At 43.4% G+C, this 12,541-nt stretch overlaps 1 protein-coding gene across 1 annotated transcript in view; it reads left to right on the top strand.

Moving 5' to 3' along the window:
• The window catches only part of LOC102850999 (granzyme H-like), a 10,972-nt gene extending 3,354 nt beyond the window's left edge, over positions 1 to 7,618 (top strand). Inside the window, exons 2-6 of the mRNA XM_006903157.1 lie at positions 1,437 to 1,584; positions 2,020 to 2,155; positions 2,344 to 2,598; positions 6,326 to 6,399; positions 7,504 to 7,618. Of these exons, the coding sequence (XP_006903219.1) occupies positions 1,437 to 1,584; positions 2,020 to 2,155; positions 2,344 to 2,598; positions 6,326 to 6,399; positions 7,504 to 7,618 (728 nt within the window). The remainder of the gene's footprint in view (positions 1 to 1,436; positions 1,585 to 2,019; positions 2,156 to 2,343; positions 2,599 to 6,325; positions 6,400 to 7,503) is intronic.
• The last annotated feature ends 4,923 nt before the right edge of the window (positions 7,619 to 12,541 follow it).

The following is a 12,541-nucleotide window of genomic DNA, read 5'->3' as shown; positions in this document are numbered from 1 at the left end:
AATATAGATCTCTTCCAGTCAATATAAGAGTACATATTATTAGAAAATACCACAAATTTAGCTGAGGCTCAGACAAGATAGGAAACAAACAACAAGTAGTCCAAAGATTCTTATGCAGGATACTTTAAGATGGGTCTGCCATCTTAAAGATAAAATATGCAACCTTCTATCCATGTCCTTAATGTGGGCTCTCTGGAACAAGCACTGTCAGCTTTTAAGAGGGAGTGTTAGAGATTTGACGGTAAGAATGGACACTGTGCAGAAACCAACTTCCAGTAGAAACATGACCCAGCATCTCCAGGGAAATGCTGACCCTTTCGTCAATCATCAAGTAGGATGCCACGGTCACCTCTTCATAAAACTTATATATTTAAGAAGATATCACTGGAGGTCATGTAGCAAAGCCCCATTCACGTCTATACAAGACATTTTTTTTTATTTCAGTGGGAAGACAAGAAGAGTTGTGGTGATACCCTTGCGAGAGAAGACTTTGTCCTGACAGCACTTCACTTCAGGGGAAGATGAGGGGCAGATGTTACAAGGACTTCTATTTCCATATTTGTTCCTCAGCGGAGCTCCTGCAGCTGTCTACAACAGAGGCCCCAGGGGTCTCATCAGAGGAACCATTAGTGAGCAGGATGAGGTGGTGAAAAGAAGGTCAACATTAGCTTATGAAGGCAGAGGTTGGAGCAAGTGGGAAAGATCAGAGAGATACCTCTCTGGAGGTTTTAGGCAGACAGTGGAGGTTGATAGAAGGTATGGATCAATTCATTTCATATGAACTGAGAGCTAAAGGGAATCTCACAACTGCTTACCTTCAATGCTCTTCTTGAGAAGCCAAAGGCTCAAGCTCAAGGGCCCCCTCCTTCCAGCATTTCCCCTCAGCACCAGCCCTACCCTGACTCAAGGATTATAACAATGCCTTCAGTTGTGCATGGTGAACCTGAAGAAAAAGATGCCTTCCTTTAAGGTGAGATTTAACACTAGCCTTGCCTGGCTCTGGGGACAAGGATGTTTCACAAATCTCTGGGATCTGAAGAGTCTTGTTAGCAATAGCGGAATGATTTCATTTGCTTTACTGGAATAACAGGACTGGAATAGCCAACCTGGAGAGTCACTCAAGCCTGTAGGAGCTGACCTGGGCTGAATCAGAAAAGCAGGGATTCATCTCCTTGATTACTTGGGTTCTGGTAATTTGAAGACAAGCTCTATTCCCACCACCCACATGTCTAATATGAGATGTCCAAAACAATCACTATCAGCGTTTAGGGAGGCCCATTGAGACTTGAAGGGAAGGACATGTTATGAAGCCAATAAGGATTGCTTTCGGGAGAGTCAAGGACAACTTGTCACAACAAATAAAGGGCAAAGCTGATCTTGTCTTCATTCATCAGGTAGGATGCCCCCTCATACCATTTTCCTTTTTCTTTTTACAGAGGAGATCATTGGAGGTCATGAAGCACAGCCTCATACACGTCCATACATGGTGATTGTTGTGTTATTTCAAGATGGCGAGTGGAAAAGATGTGGTGGTTTCCTTGTGGAAGAAGATATTGTCCTGACAGCAGCTCACTGCTGGGGAAGGTGAGGGGTAGAACTTCCAGAGACTGTTCACATTCCTATCACACGGGGGCGACACTTCATCTAGGTGTAACTCACGCCCAAGAATTCTCATCATCAGAACCATTTGAGACTGAGATGAGTTGGAAAGTGAGTCAACATGTAACCCATGAGGTCAGAGAATGGGGCAAGTAGAAGAGGTCAAGGAAAGACAGCACTGGCTATTCCAGGCAGACAGTGGAGGTTGAGAGCAGGAATGGTCAAGCCACTTCATATGACCTGAGGGCAAAATAGAATTCCACAACCACTTACAATGCTGCTGGGAAACCAAAGGCTCAGCAAGTTCAAGATGAAGGGCCCCTCCCTCCAGCATTTCCCTCAGCAGCCGCCATACCCTCCCCACCTGTCACCTGCTTTAGGGCTCCAGTTCTGAGAACCTCTTCTTTTCTCTCTGTACAGCCCCATGGATGTATTCTTGGGGGTCCATGACATTTTGTTGGAAGAAAACACATGGCAGAATATTGATGTGAAAAAAGCCATCCCCCACCCTAAGTATAGCAATAAGACTGATAATAATGACATCATGATACTACAGGTGAGGCACAATCCCTGCTGCTCCTGCTCCCTTGGGTTCAAGAAATTTCTCCTTCCACCAGGACCCTTGCCTTCCTGGCTGCTTCACTAATCCCAGGTCCTGGGAGGAGAAGGGATCAATTGCAGCCCATCAGGCTCTGCTGGGCAGCAGGCTCTCAATGACCAAGACTTTGTTGTTTCTTTCATCAGCTGGACACAAAGGCCCAACTGACTGCAGCTGTGGGCCTAATCCGCCTGCCTGGAGAAAGTGACCATGTGAGGCCTGGGCAGGTGTGCAGTGTGGCTGGCTGGGGCAATATCTCTGACAGTGAAATAACAAGCAAGCTGCATGAGGTGGATCTTGTCATTCAGGAGCACTTCCAGTGTGAGCGCCACATGCTGAACTATGACAGGACCACTGAGCTGTGCGTGGGAGACCCTCAGAAAAAGATGTGTTCCTCTGAGGTGAGACTTAGCATTAGACTGGCCTTGAGGCTATTTGAGGAAGACCTAGGATGTATAGATCTAGCAATAAGGGGAATGTCTTCACTCACTTTTCTGAGATAACAAGAGTAGCAAACTACCTAGAGACTCAGGCCTCTGTGAGTTTCCCAAGGGTGAATCAGAAATGTGTTCCTCCAGAAAGATGAATTTATGACTCCTTATTCCATGCCAAAGGGATAGGTGGCCTAGGAGTAAGACACATCAATGTAATCCCAAAGGTGCTCCTCAGGAAGAAGATGAGGAATCTCCTCCTGTGCAATTCATCATCTCTAAAATCTCACTGGAGGATCACTTATGGGCAGTTCACATTTGACAGCAAAACAATAACATGGTACCGCAAACGTCCCTAAGGAACAAAGAGTTTCCCTTCAGGTTCTACCTTAAATATTTGTGCTTTGAACATTCTCAAAGTTGTTCCATAAACTTTATTGGGTAGAAAATCCAATGAGCAGATCAACTCTATAACATTTAGGATTACTATGAACTGAGATGCCCAGAATGGGTTTGTGGTGTTTTTTTGTGGTTTTTTTTTTTTTTAATTTAATGTGGGAGAAGTAGAGAGGATGGCCCTCCCACCTAGAGCACACATACAAGGAAAACCTCTCCCTCCAATTTGAACAATGAAAACCATGTAAATACTCAAGACCTGTAATCACCCTGGTCAATGTACTGTCTTCCATTAACCTTCTGCCTTTCCTTAAACAGTAGCCTGGAAACAAAGTTCCTCAACTTCTTAGAAGGCAAGAGACCTGAAGTTAGGGAAGGAGATAGATCACAATCTAGGCATGAAACAACAATGATGTCAAGTATCAGATTTTGGCATGCTGGGGGTCCCCAGAAAGACAATAACCCTCTTTTTTTTCACCTATTTGGGGCAGTTTTCTCCCAGAACATAGAGGGAGGCAGGACCAGCAGAACAATTAACTCTGCCTTTCCTGTCTGTGTTCCCAGGGAGACTCTGGAGGTCCCTTGGTATGCGGAAATGTGGCCCAGGGTGTTTCTACCTCTGGAAGGGAAAATTCAACTTCCCCATGTTTCTTCACCAAAATCTCCAGTTTCTTACCCTGGATAAAGAAAACAATAAAGCATCTCCAACTCAAAGAATCACCCTGAGCCTCTATATGCTTGATCAGCTTCTCTTAACAGCAAGAACCTTAATAAATGTGTCTTAACTGCAAGTAAATGATTGTGTCTTCATTATTCACTTAGCTTTTTAGCAGATGGCAATTCTAGATGAGAGAGCTCTTGAGACCTAGTGGGTAAGGAGTTGCACTGCCAAACCAAATGTAGGCAGTTCGAATGCACCAAATGACGCAAGGAAGAAGCATGATCAGTCACCTACAGTGCAATTTATACCCTCTGAAAACCCAGGGCAGGATTAGGTATGAGTTAGTTCTGGCTTGAAGGCAAAGAGATTTTCTCCTTTTTTCTTTTCCGGTTTCTTGGGCTTTTAATCCTCATTGAGGCAGACCTAGAACATAATCATGTTCTGAATCATGGTCTTTTCCCAACTCTACATCCACAAAAAATACGCAACGAGTCAAGCAGCTCTTTCTTATCTGTCATTCACTAAGGCTTCCCCTCCACAGGGCTAAGGCAGAACACCCTCAGTGGGAGACCTGAGGCTCCAAGGATCTATGCGCAGATGAACTGTTCAGCTCTGCTTCCTATGCTATGTGGCAGAGAGCAAGGGGCGCCCACTGGGTTCAGGAAGACAAGCTGGCCCATCCTGAGGCTCTGGGAAGAAGAAGAATTGAACATTTCTGCCTTATAATCAAGGAAACTGGCAGCATTGAAGGGTGAGGAACTTGAGAACTTTCTTATTCCCCTCTGGGATTCATGTCCTTCCTTAGCTCCATGCCCTGTTCTGAACTTAGGGCCTAGTTCAGCATCTAATCTCCTTGGCTACCCTTTCTTTTTCATGTCTGTTTATTACTGAGACTTCTCAAAGTCCAGCAGATCCTTTCTCTTGTAGACCACGCTGTTATGAGATAGATCCCTTTCCACCTCCCCCTATCCTAGGAATTCCAGTGACCTGTGTGGTTCCAATAGGGCTTACAACAGAGCAGCCAGCATCAGTCACTCTGGCAGAGAAGGACCTTGGAGGAGCTGGCACCAGGCAGGGCCCTGAGAGGACTGGCTAACGCTCCAGAAAGCTGGGCTACAATTCTTACTGGGCAGAACTAACTCAATCTCCTTCCAGTGCCACGTCCAGCCCACTAGCAGTCATAAACTCTGAGACCCTTGGCCACTTTGTGACTCATTAGGCTGAATCCCTTTGAGCTTCTCTTTCTTTGTACCTAGTGGCCTATAAGCTGATTATACCAGATGATAACTCAACTCATTGAAGTAGAGTCAGAACCAACACATGCCTACCATGTGCTATGGCAGTCTTTTGGGCTAGAAAGACTACCTTTGTGCAGTAGGACAATGAAGCACATCTTTTGCCACCAACAAATCAGCAAATACACACTGAACCCTGCTTAATGCTAACATAGAAATTAATAACAGGTTTATCATCTTTCAGTGGGTTTGTCTACTGCCTGTCCCTTTCTTAAATGAGTCCATGTGGCCTAGATCTACATGAGACATCTATGGAACAAAAGTACCTTTTCTTGCTGGCCACTCTTTCTATAACTTGTCATATGTGGTCCAAGAAGTACAGTTTCGATTTGGAAACAATTGTGGTTTCTAGATACAAAATTTCTAAACTGTGTTCACTAAAGCAACTTCATCTAGAAGAGAGGGGAAATATACTACTAATTGTACAGATTCACTATGTAGAAAAAACACACTTAGATGTTGGCCTTGAAAGCATTAACATGTGACCCTTAGCATCCATCCTACTGATGTTGGGAGAAACAATATTGTCATCATGAGAGCAATTGTGATCTAAACGGAACTAACATCAAGACATCATTTTCATTACATGCATCTAATTTTTGGATAAACCCGGCTTTCATTTTTGTTGTTGTTGATTGCATTCAAGTTGAGCAGTACTCATAGCAACCCTATGAACAGAAGGCCTGAAGCTCCTCAACAACAATCGACATTTATCAAAGTTCATGGAGTTTCCATTGTTGTTTTGGAAGTGGATGCCACTCCTGCTTCAGAATTAGCAGGAATATTAGTCTTTATTCGGTTAATCTCAACATATGTATTTATTACATCTTCCACTACAGGAGTTAGCTTTATCCTACACTCAGGCTCTGGCATCCTGTATTATTCACATTCTCTTTACTGACTTAGCCTGTTGCAGACCAAGGGTAAAGTATTTTTATAATTATTAATAATGAGACAGACTACCAGGAATGATATAGAACACAGAGCGTGAAAAACAGGGGGCCAGTAGATCCCATGACTGAAGGCCTCAAGCCATGCCTCTCTGGCTATTTATTGAGAATCATCAAGAAGGTAAACAAAGTAAAATCATAAGGAAGTACAAAACAAAAACAAGGGATAGTGGGGAAATCTTTTGCAGATAAGGCCAAGTTCCCCTTTATGCTTATCTTATTAAGAGTGAGAGATTCAGTTAATACAAACTAGGAACAAGGTTGACATTTAGGGAATGCCTTATTGCTTCAAGGTGACCTTCAGCTTGTATTAAGCCTCCCTCATAACCTGATATATCATTTGGTCTACTACTAAAATATTAAATTTGATATTTGGCTTTCCTCAAACCCTACAGAACTTTATCAGCGGGCGACTAACTGCATTGGACGTCCGCCTCTACAGGGTCACTTGTCAACCATTTCAGCCCAGGTACCAAGGAAGTGGTTGGGGTGAACATTCCTGTCACCACACATGAACTTACACTCTTTTTATTGTTGTTGTTGTTGTTATTTGCCTTCGAGTCACTTGTGACTCATAGTGAACCTATGTACAACAGCCCTAAACTCTACTCTGTCCTGTGCCAATGCACCCTCTCCGATACACCCATCCCAATTATCCCAGTCACTGAATCAATCCACCTCATAGAGGGCCTTCCTCTCCTGTGCTGTCCCTCCACCCTACCAAACATGATGTCCCTTTCCAAGGACCAGTCCCTCCTTACAACATGTTCAAAGTATGTTACATGGAGCCTCAGAATCCTTGCCTCCAAGAAGCAGCCCAGTTTGACCCTTTTCAGGATGAATCTGTTTCCCTAGAAGTCCATGATACCCTCAGTACTCTTCTCCAGCACCACAGCTCAAAGGCCTCAATTCTCCTTCTATCCTTCCTAGTCATTGTCCAACTCTCTGATGCATAACAAGCGATTGCAAAGACCATGGCCTGTATCAGACACACCTTAGTCTCCAGAGAGACACCATTGCTCTTCAGTACTTTGGAGCGGTCCCTAACAGCAGACTTTCCCATCACAATACATCTTTTAATGTTCTGGCTATTGATGCCAACAGTGTTGACTGGAACCAAGCAAACTAAAGTTGTGAACAATCTCAATCTCTTCACCATCCATCCTGATGCTGCCAATTCGTTCAGTGGTGAGAATCTTTGTCTTCTTGACATTGAGCCTGAATCCATACTGAAGAATTCATTCCTCGACCCTCTGCAGCAAATGTTTCAGGTCCTACTCAGTTTCAGCAAGCAGGGTTGTGTCATCTATATAACAAAGATTGTTGATGAATCTTCCACCAATCCTGACCCCACATTTCTCCTCATAGACCCCAGCCTCCCGGATAATCTGTTCTGCAAACGGGTTGGGCAAAAGAGAATTCCACACACCTACAAGTCTTCTGAGAAACCAAAGGCACAGCAAGTACTGGTCCAAAGAGCCTCCTGTCTCCAGCATTTCCCCTCAGCAACAACCCTGCCCTGCCCCAGCTGTTATCAGGGCTCCAGGGTTGCAGTTCTCTACTTTCTGTGCAGCTCTATGAATGTCATCTTGGGGGCCAATGACATTAAGTTGCAGGAAAAGACGCAGCAGAAAATTCCTGAGAAAGAAGTCATCCATTACCCAATGGCATTGTGTTACCACAGGTGAGGCAACTCCCTGCAGCTCCTGCTCCCTTGGGTTGAAGAACTTTCTCCTTCCATCATGTCCCCTGTCTTTCTCATCCTAGCTGCTTCACTAATCCTAGGCCCTGGGGAGAGAAGGGATAAAGTGCAGCTTATCAGGCTCTGCAGGGCAGCAGGCTCTCAGTGACCAGGACTTCATTGTTTCCTTAGTCAGTTGAACACAAAGGCCCAACTGACTACAGTTGTGTTCTTGCTCCCCCTGCCTGGAGAAAGTGAACATGTGAGACCTGGGCAGGAGTGCAGTGTGGCTGGCTGAGGCCAGACCTCTATGGATGGAAAAAAACAAGCAAGCTGCACGAGGGGAATCTTATCATGCAAGAGGAATTCCAGCATTAATGCCTCTTTGAAACTTGCAACAGTGCATCACAGTTGTGTACATGAGACCCAAAGAAAAAGATAGCTTTCTTAAAGGTGAGATATACTATTAGCCTGGTCTAACTCTGGGGTGAAGGATGATTTAGGAGGATCTAGATCTGAAGATCTTTGCTAGCAACAGGGAAATGCTTTCATCAGCTTTGCTGAGTAACAAAGAGAAATATCAAGTTAGACTCAGGTAGGCCTCTATGAGCTCACTATAGGTCAATCAGAAAAGTGCTCCCCTCCCCCCAGAAGGTTGGCTGAATCCTTGGCCCACCCCAAAGGTTCTTGGGGCACAATTTCCAGAGAGCTACTCATTTAAAGGTTTATGGTCTGATCATATCCAAAGGTATTTTGTAATCTTTTTAGAAAGAAAGCCCAATGAGCAGTTCAAGTCTAAAAAGTCTAAGGATACTATGAACTGAGGACTGATTTGGACACTTTTTAGGGGTGAGGTGATAGAAGTAGTAAGGTTTAAGTCACCCTGGGGCACACAAAACAGGAAAAAACTGTTCCTCTGTGTGCAAAAAACAAAGCGAAAAAAACTTATAACAACTCAACAGCTGTAATCATTTGGCTAATGAACTGAATTCAATTAAGACTGTCTGTTTCCTTAAATGGTATCTTAGAACAAAAGATTCCACAACTGCTTAAAAAAAGAAGGTCTTAAACTAGGAGAAGAAGTGGTCACAATCTAAACATGAAACAAAAATAATGTGAACATCAGAATCAACAATATCAAGGGTCAGAATTTGACAGCTGGGGTTTCCTCAGGTGACTGCAAATTCTCTTCCAGAATGTGGAGGGACAGAGGACCAGCAGAGGAATTATCTCAGCCTTTCCTCTTTCTCTTCATAGGGAGACCCTGGAGGTCCCCTGATATGCCAAAACATGGCCGAAGGCATTGCAAGCTATGGAGAAAACAAAACCGCCCCAATGGTCTTCACCCAAATCTCCACTGTCTTATCCAGAATAAAGAAAACAATAAAGCAGCTCCACATAAAAGAGTAACTTCGAGTCTCTCTATTCTTGATCATCATCTTTTATGACATAGAACCTTAATAAATGTGTCTTAACTGGGAGAAAATAGTAGTGTCTTGATTATTCACTGGTCTTTTTAGCAGGCAGCATTTCTAGATAAGGGAACTCAGGAGGCCTCTGGTTAAGGAACTGCACCACCAAACCAAAGGCTTGAATCTACTGGCTTCTCTGGAAGAGAAAGATGGACAATCACCTGTGCAATTTATACTCTTTGAAAACATGCTAGAGGATTGCTTATCAGAGTACTGTATGGTTATGAGATGGTGTCCTATTTCCCCCTTTATTTTGTATTTAATCCTATGAGACAGAGCTAAAACATGATCGTAATCTGCATACCTTTCCCCCTTATCTCCCCATCTACATCCACAATCTATATGCAACAAATCACCCACCTCCTTCTTAATCTCCATATCTGTAGGGCTTGCTTTTCTGCAGGGCTAAGGTAGAACAACCTCTAGTAGGAGATACAAACTTCTCAGGTTCTGTGCTCAGATGAACTTTTAGCCTCAGCTCTCTGTGATACATGACAGAGAGAAAGGCAGCCCTCACTGGGTTCAAGAGCACATGCGGGTCCATCCAAAGTCTGTGGAAAGAAAAAGAACAAAGCAGTTCTCTCTTTTAATCATGAAACTGGCAATTCTGAAGGGTCAGGCTCTTGAAAAGCTCATTTTCACCTGGATTTCATATTCTTATTTCCCTCTATGCCCTGCTCTGAGCTCAGGACCTACCCTTTCTCTTCCTTATCTCTTTACCATTGAGTATCCTCAAAGTCCAAGCAATTCCTTTTTATTCCAGATCAAGATTCTCACCACTGGGCCAATTGGTAGCATCATAATAGATGGTGAAGAAATTGAGATTGTTGGCAGCTTCAGTTTGCTTGGCTCCAAAATCAACACTCCTGGTAGCAGTAGCCAGGAATTTAAAAGATGAATTACACTGGGGAAGTCTGCTGTCCAAGACCTCTCCAAAGTATTGAAGAGCAATGATGTCATTCTGGATATTAAGGTGTGCATGATCAGGCCATAGTCTTTACAATTACTTACTATGCATCAGAAATTGGACAATGACTAAGGATGATAGAAGGAGAATTTATGCCTCTGAGCTGTGGTGCTGGACAAGAATATTGAATATGCCATGGACTGGTAAGAGATCAAACAGGTTCTTCCTGGACAGGGTGAGACCAGGCTGCTCCTTGGAGGCAAGGATTCTGAACCTTTGCCTGATATACTTTCGACATGTTTCAAGGAGGGACTATTTCTTGGAGTGTCACAACCTGTTGGTAGTGTGTTTTGTTTCTTTATATAGAGTGATCAAAATAATTAATTTGCCAAATGGCACAGAGATATTAAACTTTAGTTCAGTGGACAGTGACCTGAGAATATAATATAGACCAATGCACAGGTGGTTTGCATGCTGCTGCAATGCTTAACAGATTTCAGCAGATGTCCCATTAAGACAGACTAGGAAGAAAAGCAGGGCAATCTCTTCCCAAAACTCAACCAGTGAAAAAAACTAGAGCTGTCCAGTCTAATCAGCAACTTATATTGGAGATGACAACTAACCTGTAAACAGCAATGAATTAAAGAGCCAATCCACAACAACTAACAGTGCAATAATTTGTCTTGGTTGTAAGGAATTGTGCTACCAAGACAAAATTTGTCAATGTTTTATTGTATTATCATCTCGACTATAACTCATAGTGACCCTGTAAATAATGGCTCTGCACCTTACCTACCCTGAGCCAATCTCCAGGTCACAACACATTTGACCTCATTGCAACAGTCACCATGTCAATCCATCTCAGCCAGGGTCTTCTTCTCTGGTGCTGACCCTCCAATTTTCTAAGCCTTATGTCCTTCTCCAAGGACTGGTCCCTCAAGCAACATAGCAACAGTACATGAGATGAAGCTTCAAAATTCTTGTCTCCAGTGACCAAACTGCTTTCACTCTCTCCACAGCAGACTTAATTTTTTTTCTTGGCAGTCCATGGTATATTAAATACAATTGCCCAGATCAGGCACACCTTAGTCTCCAGCCTGACGTCGCTGCTTTTCAGTACCCTAGAGAGGTCTCTGACAGCTGACTTACACAATGCAATTCATCTTTTGATTTCCTGGCTGCTGGTACCAAGGGTTTTGATTGTGGAGCCAAGCAAACTAAAACTGCTAACTATCTCAATCTCTTCACCATCCATACTGATGCTGCCAATTGGCCCAGTGGTGAGAATCTTTGTTTTCTTGATGTTGAGCTTCAATCTGTATTGAAGGCTGCTATGCATGATCTTCTTCATCAAGTGCTTCATATCCTCCTCAGTTACAGCAGCAGGGTTGTGTAATCTGCATAATGCTCATGGTTGATGAATCAGTCTTCTACCAATCCTGATGCCACATTCCTCTTACACAGCCAAGCATCCCATATGCTCTGTTCTGCATACAAATTGAAAAGGTATGGAAACAGAATACATCCCTAGCAGACCCCCTCACGGTTTTGAACTGTGCAGTGTCTCCTTGCTCTGTTCTGATGACTGCCGCTTGGTCCAAGTATTCATTTCACATAAACCCAATCAAATGTTCTGGGATTCCCATTCTTCTCAGAGTCAGCCACAGCTGTTGTGGTCCAGTCAGCCAAAAGCCTTTGTATAGTCAATGGAGCACAGATAGAAATTTCTCTGGTACTCTCTGTTTTCTGCCAAAATTCATCTAACATTAACTATAATATCCTTAGTACCACGCCCTCTTCTAAAACCCAGCCTGTACATTTGCCAGTTTTTTGTTGGCATGTTGCTCTAGTCATTTTGGATAATTTTCAACAGAATCTTGCTTGCATGTGACATTAATGATATTGTTCTGTAATTTTCACACTCTGTCAGATCACCGTTTTTTGGAATGAATCAAATATTGATCTCTTCCAGTCAGTTGGCCAGCTGGGTGTCGTCCTGATTTCTTGGCACAACTTAGTGAGCACATTCAGGGGAATGTCGGTTTTTTGAAATATGTCATTTGGTATTCTGTCAATTTCTGGAGCCTTGTTTTGCCAATTCTTTCAGAGCCACTTGAACTTCCTCCTCCGTCACCACAGGCTCTTGCTCAAACGTTATTTCAAGAAATTCTTCTGTATCAGCCAATTCCTTCGGTATAGTGACTCTGTATACTCCTTCCATCTTCTTTTAATGCTTCTTTCATCATTTAACACTCTACCCAAAGCAGCCTTAAGTATTGCCACTTTTGCCTTGAATTTGTTTTTCAACTCCTTCAGCTTAAGAAAGCTGAGCAAGTCAGAGTCAGAATCAAAACCAACAGCACCTACCCTGCCAGGGGGTGGAGCTACTAGAGTGCAGAGCAGGGAAAGCACACAGGAGCAGTTCTCAAACTGCAAACCGAGTTTGGAGAGGTGCACTCTCATTCTCCTGTGCTTCCTATTGTCTTTGTCCAGCAAGAACTGCTAAAGAAAGAACCTATATAATACAATATATAGCAGATAGATAGATGAT

The sequence above is a fragment of the Elephantulus edwardii genome, unplaced genomic scaffold (genome assembly GCF_000299155.1).
Source record: "Elephantulus edwardii isolate Elephantulus edwardi_28Jun2011 unplaced genomic scaffold, EleEdw1.0 scaffold00525, whole genome shotgun sequence".
Lineage (NCBI taxonomy): Eukaryota > Metazoa > Chordata > Mammalia > Macroscelidea > Macroscelididae > Elephantulus > Elephantulus edwardii.
Note: the sequence above shows the minus strand (reverse complement) of the source record. Positions and strands in the feature narration are given on the sequence as shown.